At 34.1% G+C, this 17,980-nt stretch overlaps 1 protein-coding gene across 15 annotated transcripts in view; it reads right to left on the bottom strand.

Moving 5' to 3' along the window:
* Positions 1 to 17,980, bottom strand: part of MAP3K7 (mitogen-activated protein kinase kinase kinase 7) — a 50,782-nt gene that overhangs the window by 13,826 nt on the left and 18,976 nt on the right. For 5 of the 15 annotated variants that reach the window (XM_040697832.2, XM_015284678.4, XM_015284686.4 and 2 more), the window contains 7 exons: positions 17,010 to 17,138; positions 14,957 to 15,087; positions 14,459 to 14,540; positions 13,332 to 13,483; positions 12,537 to 12,696; positions 9,891 to 9,971; positions 2,249 to 2,316 (listed from right to left, as the gene is read on the bottom strand). In XM_040697832.2, coding sequence (XP_040553766.1) covers positions 2,249 to 2,316; positions 9,891 to 9,971; positions 12,537 to 12,696; positions 13,332 to 13,483; positions 14,459 to 14,540; positions 14,957 to 15,087; positions 17,010 to 17,138 — 803 coding nt within the window. Of the gene's footprint in view, positions 1 to 2,248; positions 2,317 to 2,531; positions 2,575 to 9,890; positions 9,972 to 12,536; positions 12,697 to 13,331; positions 13,484 to 14,458; positions 14,541 to 14,956; positions 15,088 to 17,009; positions 17,139 to 17,980 lie in introns of those variants that run through there. The other 10 variants (XM_040697834.2, XM_046939781.1, XM_015284679.4 and 7 more) reach the window with 4 other exon arrangements.

Here is a 17,980-nt window from a genome sequence, read left to right as displayed (position 1 = left end):
TGCAAAAGACTGCAGAATAAATTTATATTCACGTTGGCTATTTCCAGAAAAAAAACATGTCTATTATGATTGTGATTTCTGATCAGCTTTACTAACCAAATAGTTTTAAATAAGAAAAAACGAACAAACAAAAACTACAGCACAATTTTGAGTGGGGTTGGGGCTTAAAAGGTCTGGGTATGGGAGTGGAAGCACACAGTGCTATGGCAGCTCAATGAAGAAGCTTATGCCAAAGGGTGGGTTTAAGGGAGAATGGTATGCAGGAAAGAAGGATGTTTGCAACGAAGAGAGAGAGAGGGAGGGGGATTTTCAAATTAGTGAAGATAACCTATATAGGGTATGGTGCATGTAGGGAGATGCTATAAACTGACCAGAGCTACACTAGTTGCAGATGTTTTTTCTGCTTTGGCTAGTAGGTTCCTTATATAGATAGCTGTTCAAGATTTTAAATAAACATTTAGATAGCAAAATCCAGAGCTTATAGAAACCTATGCAGGACAATCTTAAGTATTATGTTGTGCTTGCTTTCTTATTAATTTACTGCTTTTTTTTTTTTTTAGAATACACATATATACATAAGTCAAAAGTTAGCACTAGTTTCAGCTATCTTTTCCAGTTTTTTCTCTCGCACACAAAACACAGTTGAAAATTCATGATTTATTTATATGGCCAGTGCATAAAGCTCTTACAAAGAACATTTCTCATGCCTGCTAAGGTCTTATCTTTACATTTCCCAAAACTGCAAGATAAAAAATGCAGGTAATTTTAATACTGCCACTTACATTTCCAAGATGTATGCTATCAGAAGGAAAAAGGGTAAAATGCTATTCTGGTACTTCTACAGACTCACAACAGAAACTAGAGTGAGGTAAACAAAAATTTTCTATATCCTTCCGGTCAAAAGGACAATTTACCTACAATGTCTACACAAGCAGTTTTTCAAATAAAGGTTTTATAAAAGTTATTAATATTTCAAGTAAATTGAAAATTCTATGTTCAGATATTAGTCATTCATTAAAATGAAGTGTATGAACAATTTATAATTAAATACATTCATAGATCAAACAGTGCAATTTGATATAAATGTTGCACTGTAACTTTTTTTTCCTCAAGTCTTACATAATTTTGGTTCTACTGTTAACCAAATAGGCTAACCTATGTGTTTATTATATTTTGCAGATTCATTTCTTTCTGCCTTCTTAGAAGATATTGAAATGTATTTAAAAGTTATTTCATTATTTTCTGATAGATGTATGTAGCAAATTCTACTAATAATATCTAGGGGATTGATGAGATTTCTGTGACTATCACATTCTACAGAATTAAAGAAGGATCAAATGTTGATCTCCCTGATAACCGCACACCCCTAAAATTACCACCTATTTTAGATTATTGCAGTAGGTTGTTTAATATGGAAACCTGATTAACCTGATGAACATGTTAAGCTCTCATTTGCCAAACATACAAATAATAATAGGTACCTAAAAATTCCTAATTCACACTAGTGATAAAATGCCCTCTCTGAATCACTTCAGCGGGCCTGGTAACAATTAAAACACACACAAAAAAAACCAAATTTGAATGAAGCGTTAGCTGTACTTTTCTCTTTTAAGATCTTCTTAGTTTAATTTCAGCTCTATATAGCATAACACTGTCTGTTACCATGGCACTTATAATACCATCTACAAAGCTATTAAATTATAAAGCATCTTATTGAGATAGTCATATTTTTCTGTAAAATATCTTTGTGGTAGCTCCTTCTTGTAAAACTTTCACAAGGAATGAGAGATAGCACTGTAAGGTACGTTTAGGGTATAGAGATTCATTAATAAATAAATACACATAACATTTATGTACTTTTATTTTTATGCAGTATGTGAGTCTAATATATGTCTAACTGCTTCAGACAATTATAAGCAGTTATTTCAATTGTTTTCTATACAGAATGAGGTGAAAAGTCTTTCTGACATAACATCTGAGCCAAATTAAGTGGTACACGTAAACTGTTTGTACATAAAAATTATAAATATTGGATGAGCCATAGAGAAATCACTTGTCATCTAGAGCTCATTCATAGATTATCCTCATGGTATCTAATTTAAACACACTGCAAATGACATTGCATTCTGTCGAGCCTCCATATCATTTTTACATAAGCATAAAAAGCGAAGATTTGCAGCTCAGTTCCCCTATATGCATACAGCACTGACTTTATTGAAACATAATGAAGGGATGAGAAAGAGCTTACCTGACTGGACTCTGTTCCAGCAACAGTAAGATCTTGAATGGATCTGCGCCTCTGCTGTCCGTTTCCTGCTGGGAAAACAAAACAAAACAAAACAAAAACAAAACAGTGAAATCTATTCCGAACAAAATAAGAAGGGTGAGACTGTTGCAGAGGAGCTTGGAATTTGTACAAATCCACAGAGAGAAAGGGAGAGAGGGGGAGAGAGAGACAGCTGCAGAATTTTAACTCAAAACATGCTGGCCTGTCAACAAAAAGTATCCCGTAATACAACAACCACTCCTACCACATGAATAGCTGCTGCACTCCACTCCACCATCTTCTGACACATGTATTTAAACAGGCTTAGGACTCGGGGCAGGAGCTGATGACGACATCTATTTCAAGTGCGTTACGTTATGGGGATTTCTAAAAGCTAGACTGCAAAGATAACATGCTGCCAGCTTTAACCTGTCGCTCTGTGGTATGCTCAAGTAACATAGCAAGGACTTCTGCCTGTGTTTCGTTTCCGTCACTAAAACCAATAAGTGAGAGTACTTCCTTCTGGTCAAAGTGAAAGCACTTTTTCACCTTCAGATGAAGGAAACTATGTCCCATTCTCATCCTCTAAGAACTGTGAAAAGGAGACAGTTCAGCTAAACCACATCTTGCTATTAACCTACTGAACATAGTGCAGTAATCTTCCTTTTCTCCTTCCACCTGTTAGCAATTATCCACTTGTGACAGCTACATAAAACAGTTTAAATTCTAACAGTGACACTCAAAGACATTACTGGGAAACAAAGTCTCCTCAAAAGTAATGGAGATTATGCAATGGAATTTCCCCGACTACTTTGATTTTTATTGCTGTAATTGTTTATATTGTCTCTTGAGAGCAGGTCAGCTGTCCAAAAGGAAACACTAAAACATTCTGAGTAACAGCTGACAATGCTCAAAATTCTTGATCTGCATTACGTAACTTTTCTACTCGAGGGTAGCATCTCAAACATGTACTACAGCAGCGGCAGCCCCTAACCCATCAACAATGAATTCAGCAGCCAGCCCAACTCTAAGTCCTTTAACAGGCACCTAATCATTTTTTAACCTTTTAGATACTTATTCAGCATCATTTCAGTACTACTTCCCTGCCTATCTTGATGAGCAAATTTTAATTCATAAGTGTTACTACAAAAATATAAGACTATATATGCAATAATAATCAATACATTTAATGGAATCACGATTTAAATTCTTAAATAGTTACTACTGCATGTAGGAATACATTAGCATAGAGCACCCAAAGAGAACTCTTAGTGTCACTTTACCAACGTGACATGACATTTTATGTTCTCATATTTCTAAGAAGCTCTATGAGAAAGAGGCATATCAGAAAATCAAGGGTTTCAGAATGAGAAGTCTATGAAAAGTCTTGTAGTCTTTGCTCTGACTACAAAAGAATCTATGTCACAGCTTTTTCAAGGTCCTGGTCTTTTGCTTCTGAAATTCAGAGGAAGTATATACTTACCTAAGCATCGGGACTATATTATGTTTAATATATTTCTACTAAGATACTAGAGATTGAGTGAATGACGAATCTATATCAGATTTTTGATCTTATTCATTTGCAGTGAATTTATTCATGAACTGGCCATTTACAAACACAATTACACATTTAATAGAACTATGCATAGTAGATACTTCATCTGGCTGTCACAGCTGATCTCAATATTCAAGATACAGATGATCCACCCATGACTGACACAAAATTATGTGCACGTTTCATTCAACAACACTGTTCTAAAATTAGCTCTGCTGAAATAAGCTTGCAAAAATATCTGAAATTCTCATTTCAGATTAGCAACATTTGTGAATTTAAAGAAGCCGGCACATGTGTTGCTGAAACATTAGAACATGGCTGCCAAAAAGTTAAAATAATCAGGGTGGGGTGCAAGAAAAGAAAATGCTTTGAAGAGGGGTAGAAGGAGGGGCCAAAACTACTGTGTTGTAATAAATGAATACCTTCAAATGAAATATCTTTGAGTTAGTAGCATGAGAGAAGAGCAAGCTCTACTAGGCAATGCCATTTTAATTAGTGTAACTGCTGCAGACATCTGGCAAATAGCTTAGACAAAGCAGAAATAGACTACAAATCAACAAATACTTATTGCTCCAGATTCAAGACAAATTTCAATTGAAAAAATACAACACATTTTTATTTGAAATCACAGATACCTCTTTATGTCTTCTTTCCCTTTTCAGTTCTTAACATGTTTCACCTCTACATCCATTTAAAACTCCTAATTTTTCCTCACCATAAAACTAATCATGATGTAAATGTGCAGAAGTTAGTCTACAGTAGCTTGATGTTCGATGTCAGGATTTTAACAATTTACAGGACTTTAAGATTAGAAATTAATGAGCATCCAATTACACATCTGTTTTGAGAGTTTTAGTGAAAAGAGATCTGAGTGCCTGATCGCCACCTGGAATGATGAAAGACTTCTATTTAATTTATTGCACTAAAAGGGAAATAGACCCACAAAATCATATGTCATTTCAAGCAATTACTGTAATATATTTGTAGAAATTCCATGCAGTATCTGGGGACTTGTGCTTTCAACTTTTCTTAGTACACATAGTTTGCATATGAGAGAGCTACGACTGCTGAAATATTCAAGTTCTGTACTGTTTAATAACATATGAGTATACAAACTAAATGGGCAAAATGAAAGCAAAAAGAACTGAGGAGAGTAAGAAAAGAGAAGAGGAAAGAGCAAAAAGATGCTCATAGGAAAGTAACATTAATTGCTGAAATACCAGAGAGAAAAACTGAAGCAATCATTATGATCTCAAATGAGTTTGATGCCACAAAGCATTTCATATAAATAGGAACTTAAAATTTGTTCATGAAGTATTTGCATTGGTAAGGTATACAACAATTCTCTTCCACTCATTTCCTTTTTTCTATTTGTGTTTTCCTACTTCTTCCTCCAGCTCTTCCATCCTTCTCTCTATTTTATTCTCATTCTTGTCTCATTCTCACTTCACTCCTTGTATTCTCCTTCCTCAATCCACTCCCTCCACCCCACTCCAATATTTCTTATTAATCTCTCCCCACAAATATCCCAAATATACTTCTTGCCCTAAAAAAATAATAATAATAATAATAAAAAATTCACACAGTTATTTCCTACAATGAAATTCAAAAGGTACAGAAAACTTCTGGTATGTGCCACTCCACATACTGCAGTACAGCAAATGACACAGCTTTCTGATAAGGCTTTTGAACAACCCTCAAAAATCCAGAGCAGCCATGCAGTTCTCTCCCTTCCCTATAGCAGATGTTCGCTGTCTCCTTTTACACTTACACAAGCATACATGCTGCTTGTTTTCCTCTCATTAAGGCAGAAGTATTTTGTTTGTATCCTTCCAGCCAAGTGCAAACTCACTCTTGCTCTTCTTCCAGGTCTCCCACTCCTGCTTTCAAACTCACTTGAGTACTCTCTGATTTTGTGGTAGGTAATTTATCTCTTGGTTCCTCCATTATCATGTTCTCCCATCCTTATTCATGTACAGTACTTTCAAGTGCTTTCCTTACACACAAAGAACCAAATATCCCTTACAGTACAAGGCAGTTAGTAAATTTACTAGTGTTAGAAGACATTTCAAGGAATTTAAGACATTCATCTAGAATCCAGAATCATGAAGTGATCTAGAGAGACAAAAGTAGGATTTCTGACCTATACTGGTTTTAAAAGTTAGATGGAAAAATTACAAGCTAAAGCATCTATGATTCTCATACATTTTCTAAAGATACTTAACAAAATGTGTCTATCTTGAGTAATCGTGCATGCAGAGCCAATGTTATAAAATTACTTTAATGCTCTGGCACAGAGCTTTACATGACAAAATTAGAAAGCCAAATGCATGTATGCTATATGCATAAGCTGTTTAACATTGCCAGTGAAGAAAAGGCTGTACTTCAAACTATATTTTGTCAGATGCTTCTGGACTGGTTACTATACAGAAGGTGTTTGGGTTACTCTCCTTAATCATATGACAAACTATAACTGGATTTTAGTTTTTTCTTTAAACATACGGTTATTTAAGCCTTTCGTACTTGTAAGGATTTTTATTTCTCATATATAAACAAGAAAAAAACAACTAGATGGAGATGTTGGTGCCTATTATCCATACTATACTGCATATCAAGTGACAGAAAGGGATACTCCACCTGGCTATCTGGTTGCAGTCTATCACCACTGAAAATCCATTTGCGAATGGAACTTGCTGATCTATCATTTTCAGTTTTTATTTTTGTAAACCAATAATGAAATAGCATCTTAAATGAAAGTAAGTTTATTTACAGCTATTGGAAAATTTTTAGGAAGAAGAGCAAATTCCACTTCTTCAAACATGTAATCATCAACCGATAAAAAAATATATTTTATGACCTTACTATCACAATCAGTTCACAGATGAAAAGCGACCAAGGCAAAACCCATTATAAAAAAAACCAAACAACCCAGTGATGGCAGATGTAGTACTCATGCTTCTAAAATAGCCCTGCCCCGAAGCAGCTGACTCACGGTAACACGCCTGCCCACCCCTCCCCTCTGCAGGAAGCAGCTGCTTTGCCATGTACTCAGCAGCAGGCCAGCAACAATGTGGACAGTGTCAGTGCTCTCTTCCCACGGATGGACATGCCCAGGGAAGGCTGGAGGAGCTGGGTACGTGCAGAAGTGCTGGGGAACATAATAGGGTGGGATTTAGACAGTGGTGCCACTCTGGGGAGTTTGGACGTGTCACTGGAAGAGGAAAAGTGTCAAGAGGATAGGATTGAAAGCCATGTACTGAAGGAGTAAGGAAGGGAACGTGGTGAGAAACACATAATGTGAGGCCACGTTATACTGTCCTAAAAACAGGGCAAGATCCTTTTGAGAAACTGCTTTAAGGATACAGATAAATATAGTTAGTTTACTGAGCAGCTGGCTCCATCTCTGTCACGTAATGATTAAGCTCTATTTTAATAGAGCTAGGGACATGTTCTTTTTACCTGGCACCGTGATTCTTACCAGGAAGCTGTTCTGACTATTTGAAACCTTTTATTATGCAGCCCAGACATCTGCATAGTTACACCCTTTGCCTTAGTGCCAGTGCTGTGCCTTTTAGCTTGAGCAGTTCTCTTTTCCTAGTCTTTAGCTGCAAATTCATCTACAGAAAATAATTACTCATTTCTCAGCTTTCACTCTGAGGACTAAAAAAGCCATGCTCTTTCACTTTCTTCTTCACACTCATCATACTATTCTAGTAGCTTTTCTTGTTACTATTTCAGAGTGTACATATGATTGGCTCAACATACTTCTCTGGCTGCCCAGAGTACTATGTTGATTTCCTGATCAGACCTCAACAACGACCCATAAATTAGCATTAGAATCATAGAATTGTATGAACAGGGACATCTACAGCTAGACAAGGTTGCTCAGAGCCATGACCATCCTAACCTTGAATGTCTCCAAGGATGGAGCTTCCACCAACTTTTTGGGCAAGCTGTTCCAGTGCCATCCATATAATAAAAAAAACATATTCCTTATATGTACAATCTAAATCTCCCCTCTTTTAGTTTGAAACCATTTCCCCTTGTTCTTTCTAATCTATTCTGGAAATATTATTTTCAAAGTGAATCCTAAAGACTGGTATCTATTTATCACTTATAAATAGACAGATTATATATATATATATATTATATATATATATATATATATAATATATATATATTAACAGCTACTTTAAATTAGTTGCTTAAACTGCCTAGGATTAATATTTATGCATCTGCTATGGTGCTTTGCAATCCACTAATGAATTCTCTTCATAATTAAAAGAAATTCTTACTACTGGTCCCTCAGTATATGACTCTAAATTTTACTCTATTTCTGTCCACCAATCACCCTTCATCATACCACAATTCATCCTACACAATATTTGAATCCTCCTTTTTGTCACTCCTGATAACACTTCATCACTCACTTGGGGCTTATCAAGTGCCTTAAGAGTAAACTCTGAGAAAATTCATTGATATAGTTGCTCCAAACCTATATTTTATTTGAAATGAAGTCCCATATTTCATTTCTACAGGTTGCTATTTCTCTTTTATTTGTTCCAAATTTACCTTAGAATTCCAGTCTTGTCAAGTTCAATTAAAATAGTTCAGGTGAAGGGTATCTAAGTGACTTCCTTTGCCTAAATAAGCAAAACCTCAAAAAGGTATCTGATGTGTTTGGCACAATCTACTTTGGGAAAGCCACATGATATATTGTTTCACTGACCTTTTAATTATTCTTCTCTAAAAGATTCAAAGCTTTTTTTGAAGCAGACAGACGGTACGTGCAGACAACAGGTGCCTAGTTAACTTTTAGAGCAAACTTGCTGGGCTTCCATCACTTGTTGACATTGTAAAACTTGACAGATCTTTTCAGAATGTAGCTTCACCTTCTCTTTCCTTGCTATCTCAAGATTTCCTTCGCATCACAGAAGGCCAGGAGTGTTTGAAAACTACAGTGGAATACTAGTAAACATTCTGTCTGATCTGCTAGTTTCAGTGCCAAATAGGTTTTATTTTCATCAATTGTGCAGTTTTTCCCTGGAAGCCACATTTTGACATACTGTATTTTTATACGTACACTTCAATAAAGTTATTTAAAGCTTTTGCACAGAACTGTATCTTCTGTATTCAATTTTAAAATACAAAAAACCTCAATATTTATAAGGAAGCTTCCTCAGATGACACAAATTTAGAGTTGAGGTCCAAAGTTTTTAATGGATCTTTTGATTAGCAACATATACTATTACTTGCATCACCTAACAAATAATTTTGAGGTGACTGGTATCCTAATCATGGTATACCTATCACAGTTTGGGATTGATTGAACTTATTTTTAGTCTTTGAGAAACATGAAAGGAAATAGGAGGGAAGATGGGAAAGGAAAATATATTATTTCCTACTGAATATAAATATGAAATAGATGAGTCTCAACAGAAAATACCTGCTAAGGTGCTGAATATGCTGATTCTCTTCCTATCAGAAGCCTATCCTAACTATTTCAGTTTGCCTTATGTTAAACACAAGAGAAATACTAATGCAAATGCATTTTACATCTAGAAAAATGTAGTCAAATATAAAAACTACAGATTAAGCTTGAATCCTGTTTAATCACAAGCATTACACAAATTTGAAGTTCTGTATATAGTGCATTTAAGTCTTTTGTTCTACTAATATTTGATTAGATTAGAAATGGGTGCTTAAACATTGCGCACATGAGGGCACTGTAAAAATCTAGATGGGAATTTTTCAACTGAGGTTCATTTTTGCCAAATGAAGCACTGTAATAAAATAATGCCTGCCCTATAACGAGAATGTAATGTCAAGGTCATAAAGGAAAAAGCCCTTAATTACTAAAAGTAAGTTAGACCAAGAAGATCACATCCTTTACTGATAAGAGAAAGTTAGTACTGAAACATCATGCTCCTATTTACTGAGACAATTAAAAAATGCACTGGGATATTTCTAGGTCTGTTCAAGTGCAGCTGGAGCAAGAAGTATTTTTTAGCAGTCTGATCATTATTCCAGCATCTTAACCAACTGACCCGTTCACCTGGTCTGCGATACCTGGTATGATGATCTCAGGGACATCCAGAATGTTGCCAAATGAAGCAGTTTTACGATGGCCTCGTTTAGGCTTGGAATAGGCTGAAAAAATACACACATACAATACACATGCAAAACACTAAAAAGGCAATAGCAAAATTATTAAATTTGTCATACTGCATTTTTCATAAATTTTGTTAAACTGTAGTTCATGCAAAAATATTTCATGCAGAATAAACTGCATTGCCTTTCACACATGCTTACACATAGTAAAGCAACTGTTAAAAAGCAAAAATGCAGAACTAGCCGTCAATACAACACTGTTTAATTAGTTATAGTTAGCAACACAAAAGTCAAACACAGAAAGCAGCACGGCAACAAAGAAGGGAAAACCAAATGTAATTATCCAAACAGAGAATAAATTAAATTGTTTCAGATCACCTGTATATTCAGAGTAAAGTCTTGATTGCCTGAACTTATTTTACACTTCCTCTCTAATGCTGGGCACAAACTATTTTATGGACAAGATTAAAAGTTGGATACTTTTTTCTTTGAATCATCTCCTGTTAAAGCAAAGGTAATCTGTCCCTGAAAAATGCTTACTGTTACTACATTAGACAACTGTTCCTGCCTTCCATTATTTTGCCCTACTAGTGAAGATTTTTTTTGTTTTAAAAAGTGGCTATCACCTCTAATGTCTTCATTCCTGAAGGATGTTCAAGAAACATCGTATACTTTGCAATAAAACCTTTTTATTTTATTTTTATTTTGCCACTTGCGTAGTTACAGGTAAATAGTTCCCATTTAGAGAAAAGCCCAAATACAGCTCCTAAAGATAGAACATTGCAGCAAATTTATCTCAAACTTAATGTGAAATGGTGGTGCGTATTACACAATTTACTCTTAACACCCAAATCTAGCAATAGGCAGAACAAGAAGATTAAATATTCTTGACTTTATCTATGCTTAACAACAGCCTGATTCTCATCCAGCCACAGTTCTATTTCAGTTTACAGCGTATTATTTCTGCCACAAAGTTAACAGCATTAAAAAAGAAAGCAAAAACAACACAGCGTTGTTTCAGCTCTTTTTGAGAAAGGTATGGCCAGATAGTTTTGACCTGATTTCTAGTGGTCAGTTACTGCCTGAAATAACTAAAAAAAAAAAGAAAACAAACAAAAAACCCCAACAACCCACACACAAAAAAAAACAAACCAAACCAAAACACAGAACTCCAGAATATTCAACATATTCTTGTGTCAAGAAAAAGAAACCTTATAGTCATAAGAACAACAAAAAAATCCTTACAATGTTCTAAAATAACAATTACTATTCAGAACAGTGTACTTATGGAAGACAAACCAGGAAAATTAAAAACTCACACAAAGGAAGGCCACAGTTATCTCCACTAATGTCAAAACCTTACATTGACTTTAGAGGGTGAGTCCTGACGTTTTAAAATAAAAACATGTTATTATTATCAGGTAAGTACATAGTTGCCTTCTGTGTTAGGAAACCTTTTATATATATTCAGGGTGAAGTGCTACACAGTCAATCAGTCAAAGACTGACAATACAAAAGACAAAATTTTGGAGTAAAGCTTTAAGATAAGTACATAAAAGTAAAAGCATTTAGGGCAAGATAACATTATCCCATGAATATCTTCAGTATTTAGCAAAACAGGATCTTAGAAAAACCATTATACAATGAAGAACAAAAATAGTCATGGTTGAAAAGAGTCAGAATATGATATTTCCTTATTTCTTAATGGTTTCTTCCATTACCCTAATTATCAGATTTGTGGAAAAATACTATATCAACTAAATAACCCTGAACAAACCAAAGTAATTTTGTCTGCTAATTAACTCTATGGTTATATACCATTAAAAAAATTTCAGATGTCAAACTTAATAATTGAGGTTTGCATAGATCAACAGACAATATCTTTGATGAAGAAGAGAGACAAGAAAGTGTTTGCCAAGTATAAAGATTTTTATTAAATTGATCTTCTGGGAAGACTGAAGATTGTTTTCACCATAAAAATACGTATTTATGCTTATCCATAACTTCCAATGCACTCACAGACTCAGTATTTAGATACAACAGTTAATGGCTACCTGAAGCAAAGCACTTGAAGCCAGTTTACTTTTTAAACAAAAGATATTATGTTGCGTTCATCTGATGAATAAAATACGCTTATCCTTCTGAAATATGTCAAAGTGGATTTTAAAACTTATTTGGGAACATGCTGACTGTTAAAACCAACTATCCATTTTTATATATTAGAGGAATAACTGCAGATAAAATGTTATTTTAGAGATAATTAAGATAGGTGCAAAGAAAAAGCTTGTGCATTTGGAATAGGACTGATACTTAAAAGTCTCAGCATGATTTTAGAAAGGTGATAATCTAATTGAACAGAATTAATCTCTTCTGTGACCTTAGAAGTACCTAATTAAAGTACCTGCCTTGCAGCTAAATGTACAATATTCCACCTCAGCTAATAAAGGATGAGAATGATTACATGAAAAATTAAAATATTTTCATGTCTAATTTTATTAACCTTTTGTAAGACTTTATTTTTTTCTCTTTTCATATTTATTTATTTATTTTAAACAATCTTCCTTCCTACCAGTTCCTTACTCTACCCCCCAGACATAATTTTACCTGTGGTAGAAGGTATTCTTGCTTCCATTTCGGACATGTCAGCACTCATCCTTTTGGCTTCTCCTGAAACAAGGGCTGACTGAGGTCGCCCACGAACATCTGACAAGCTCTCCACACTGCTCCCACGAGATGGTGGTAAACTCAAACGGCCAGGATCACCCTGTTTCAATGGTTAGAATTGTTAAAAGAAAGGAATCAGGCCTGCAGAAACTTCTCTATAATATACTCAGCATGTGGAGTAAAATATATTTCTTCAACAGATTTAAAAATCAGGCAAATTTTTAAAATGGTAAAAGCTTAAACTATCATTGGCACTTAAGAGCCAAACACCTTGTAACCTGCAAAGAATTAAATTTACTCTAATTCAAATTGAGTAGAATTAGGTCAATATTGTCAGCAGAGAATATTCGTATTATTCCATCCCACTTGAAATAAAAAGTGTTTTTAAAAGTCACATCAATGTATAATCCTTTTGTGTTATACTAAACTTGTAGCTCTAAATTACGGTAATGATATTCAAATTCAATTTTTTTTAAACCTACCGAATCCCCCTAAATCAAATGAACTCTTATTTGATTTCGTTGAAGGTACGTCTTGGTAGCCTCTCAGTTTATCTTTTTGGAATCATTCAGTGTTTTTCCATCTACTTTCACGCTCCTTTCTTATAAGTAACTGAATCCGATTTTGTTCTATTTTTTAAAGAAAAGACACTAATATTTCTAGTAGTTGCAGATAGACTTTTGTCCATTTCATCCATTTCATTATTATGATTCAAAATTACAGACATTCACTTACTGGCTGCTTGGCTGTATTTTTCATTTGCTGTGCCAATTTTGATTCTAAACGTTTAATAGTGTCATTGGTAGAAGCTCCTTGGAAGTCATTCGGTTCCATGTTTGCATCACTTTTGTTACTTGTATTTGTAGAAGTGATGTCCATAAATGAACCTGGAAATTCAAAGGAAGAACAGATTTCCATTAAAAATCCTGAAGTGTATTTCTTCTCCTTCTTCACAGAAGCTTAACTTTGCTTTAAGGTAACTTTTAATGAAAGGAAAGCTGCCAAACTGCAACAGATCCCTAATTATAAAATGTGAAGAGGAGTGGGTGGAAGACAGAATATACGACTAACTACTACAATGACATTTGAAGTCATTCTTTAGTTTGCTCTGAAATTGTTGGAGTAGTTGGTAAATTAACAATACAGCTAGCAACATAATTCACAATTAATGATAAGGTCCGTCATTTATTACAGAGGAGCACAAATACCTGAAAAAATAGAAATCAATATGTATTCATAGTTTAAAGTTATAAATCATATCTTATAATTATGTGCAGAGAAGTGGAGAACACCTAGTAAAGTCAATAAAATATAACTTGCAGGTCATTAAGTGGCAAAGTAGTGAAAGAAACTTCATTCACAATAAAATAAATTTGGAGGTAGAAAAACAAATTAGATAGCAGAAGGTGGAGACAATTTCTACTGAAGTGAGAAAACTTGTCTATAAAATCAGAGGAGAGAACATTCTTTATTTTCTATTAGTAAAATTGTTTCTGTAGGGGAAACACTATCTGAAAGCCTAGTCTAAGTTTTGTTCTACTCTCCTTTGTAGTGTCTTCCTTGTGCTTCACTTAAATTACTGTACTTACTGCAGCTTAACATAGAACTACTGCAAGTTTAAACTGTGGAGTTGTATATGCCCATTTTCCATTAAAGACATAATTCAGCAAAACTATTTGTCTAAGAACAATAAATATGTTGTGGTATGAGGTCTTAACAAAAAGCAGATTCCTGCCAATATTTAAGATTTTGAAAAGATTATCTTTTCGAATTTGAGTTCAAAACCAACATGAAACTGTATTTTATAAGCCTTCTGTATCTCTTCATGTTTCCATTGTTTTCTTTTATTTATACAAGAGTACCTGTACTAGTGGCAGAGTTGCTTTGCCCTTCATCTGAATACTGGCAAGGATACTGCAGAGGTTCATCAGCTCCTGGAAAGTACTGTGACAAAAAGCAGTGTTTTAATAGTAATAAAAATAATTGCTTTAAAGTAGTAAGACACTTTATAAAATAAATAATTCATAAATACAATAAACTCTATATTATATGTAAGACTTTATTTAGAAAAAGTCAGATTATTTTAAATAATACATTAAAATAGGACTCCTTTTATTAATTTCTCTGTTTGTTATAAATGAAACATTCATATAAATGAAACTCTACTCCTCCCATAAAGAAAGAAATTACTCCCCTTCTTTACTGCAATATTTTGATACATATATTGTTTTTCAAATAAAAAAGAGAAGAGGAAAACATGAGTCTGTCTTTAAAGTGTGATAAAAGGCATACCAATTGTAATTCAATTTTTCAACTGAGTAAGTTAAGAAATTATTAAGATACTAAAATAAATATAATACCCGCATCAAGTGTGTCATTATTTTAACAATTTCCTCCATGGAAGGTCGTTGTGAGGGATCCTTGGACCAACAGCGGGTCATTAAACTCTCAATTGGTTTAGGTAAGTTTTTGATCAGTGGTGGTCGAGTACCTAAAATTGAAATTAGAAGAAAAAGTTAAGCAAACTTTAAGAAGACTGACAGTGACTGATCTCTTCCTCTTTCTGATATTTTGTTAAACAAGTACAGGAAAGCATATAGTCTGAAGGAGCCGGCCCATAATTTATTTTCTCTTTTAAGCAGACAACTGGCAACGTTCCTCTGTTTGCACTACAAACGAGCTACAGGTACTTTAAAAAATAAATAAATAAATAAAAAGAAAAGAATATTTTCCTTCAGTAATCATTTGCATAAATTCACTGACTGACCAAACACAGTGTATCACAATGGTACTTAAAAAGGCTAATGAATATGTTACAGCTTTCTGAAGAACAAAACCCTATGCCGGGAAGTGCCAGAAGTCATTGATATCTACTGCTGATCTTACACATAAAGAAGTATTTTTGAGGTTGCTTTTGCTCTTCCTGAAAAACTACTAAGCACTAGAAGCATCAATTCTGGATGACTTTTTCATGGACTCTAGATACTTTTAATTATGTATTTTACTTCCACTGTAATATAACCTACTCAGTTGGTCTTGTTCCATTTTCTACTCATTTTATTATTTTAACAACAAATACAATTAATAGACATCCAGTTGTGCTTAACACATGAGAAGGAGAGATGTTTTGCAAAGCAGTGAGTACTTAAAAATGTATTGGCTATAACAAATAATACATAAAATTAAGACAGTTTAGAGAAGTAAAACAAAAGGACATTTTTTAAATCAAAGTGGACTATTTCTTCCCCTATGAGCTTTTTCTGCAACTTAGCAAGGCCTTCTGACTTACTACATACGCATTTATAGCTATTGCTTTTATTAAGTCTTTCATCAGTCCTGACTCAATGACTTGCATCCTTGAAAAACTGAAATGCAGAACTTCTCTCTTCACTCAAAAATGCTGTTTGCAAACATCTTTCCTTGTGTATCACTGACTGTAACACTCATCCATCCTACCAGTGCCTGCCACCTTTACATACTTGATCATACTTGATCACATTTGATTCTCACTTTGAGCTTCTATCATTTATTACTGAAACTATGATTCTCAGGCACATAGTCAGCCATCATTGCTCATTTGTTAATCAGATCATCCAAACAAGTTCATTCTTTCCTTGATGGTGTTTTTCACAAATGGTAGAAACTCTTCGCAGACATTCAGTGAACTACATCATTACCATTACCTGCCTTCTTCTAACAACTCTGATTTGCCATGGTAACTGAAAGTGCTCTGTTAAAGCAGCTATACTACTAGAATTAAGATTCTATAGTGTATTATTTTGACTGATACTGTACCACTGCTTCATCCGTCTTAATCCAATCATTTATCCTGTTCATTATCCTAAAGTGCTTGGGACATGGCTCTGTTCTGTATAGTACCTAGCACAGTAAAGTCCTGCTCCATGACTGCAGGACCCCAGATAAAACAATTCAAACAGCAGAATAAAAGAAAAACCAAGAGATGAAAAAAAAAGTAACAATTTTAATGTCCTATGGTCCTGCAGAGTTTGACAGTTTTTACATTTTAAAGTATAGGTTAAATCACTTGAACTTGCACATTCATAGTATAAATGCCCATTTTTTAAAAGATAAAGGGGCCATTTTTTTTTAAAAGTACATGACTCAGACCACTGTCTAATCTTTTAAAATGGGGAGTTGTAACAAATGTACAGCTTTTCTACATTGTTTATTTGTACAGTGGTTATATGTAGGAGGAAATGCAAACAATGTAGCAGCCAAATAACACAAAAACCACACTTAACACAGAAGCGTCTCAATATTTAACCTTTATGACAGAAGCATAGAGTACAGAACTGAAAAAGTAATAATTTAAAAAATGCATGCTTCAGAATGTTTAGCAAATTTATAGGTGAAATATACAAATTAAAAAGCAGTTAAACATTTTCAACTCACCATTGTGAACTGCCCACATTATGCGGAAAGCTGGACCACCAATCTCATCAAAAGGTTTCCTACGGGTGATTACCTCCCAGAGAATAATACCCCAACTGAAAACGTCACATTTTTCACTGTAATTGCTACCTGGAAGAAATCAGAAATATACTCTGTTTCTTTTCTACGTAACTTTTCTATAACTCATTTTTAATAGGTACAGCTCCATGTGAAAAACAGCTCTATATACTTCCTTTCACCTCATATTTGCTTTCTTAAGAAAATAAGGTTTTCTAAAGCTGTTTGATTCAAGCTAACAAGTCTGAAATCATTTGACAGTATGATCATTAAGAATGCCTCTCTGGAAATCAGCCCATTTCACTTGGAGTCATCCTGAAATGATAAACGGAATCAGTTTGGTTTTATAATGTCAAATGCAATTTATTACATTTCAAAGATCTTTTGAATTCAGAACTTAACCCTGCTTCATCTAAATATTCTTGTTTAGCTTGCTTCTTCCATATTAATCACAATATGTTAGCCATCTCTGTCATATTCCTTGCTCTCAATTAATTAGAGGTCTTCAGCAGAATCATAAAGTTACCATATAAAACATAAGCAGATTCTCCAATTCACCATCTTATTTCCTCACTGTTTATCTTTCTTGTTTTTGTCATGCCATTACTTAAATCAAGTTCCCTGATCACAGGTTAAATATTTCTAAGTCTAAGTTACAGGTGCAGAAGACATACAGGTGATAAATAATAACATTCAGAGACTACAAGAGGAAGACTGTATGCTCTATTGCCCTAACTCATGCAAACACTAAAAGAAATGTGAAATGATGGTAATAATAGCATAATTATAAATAACAGGGATTTTTAAAATTAATATGTAATAAGAAAGTATTATTGAGACAAATCATTTCATAAGTAGGAATTAATAAAGCCTAGTTTCATGTCAATATCCGTCTTATAACACCCAGTTGCAAC

The sequence above is a fragment of the Gallus gallus genome, chromosome 3, assembly GCF_016699485.2.
Source record: "Gallus gallus isolate bGalGal1 chromosome 3, bGalGal1.mat.broiler.GRCg7b, whole genome shotgun sequence".
Taxonomy (NCBI): domain Eukaryota; kingdom Metazoa; phylum Chordata; class Aves; order Galliformes; family Phasianidae; genus Gallus; species Gallus gallus.
Note: the sequence above shows the minus strand (reverse complement) of the source record. Positions and strands in the feature narration are given on the sequence as shown.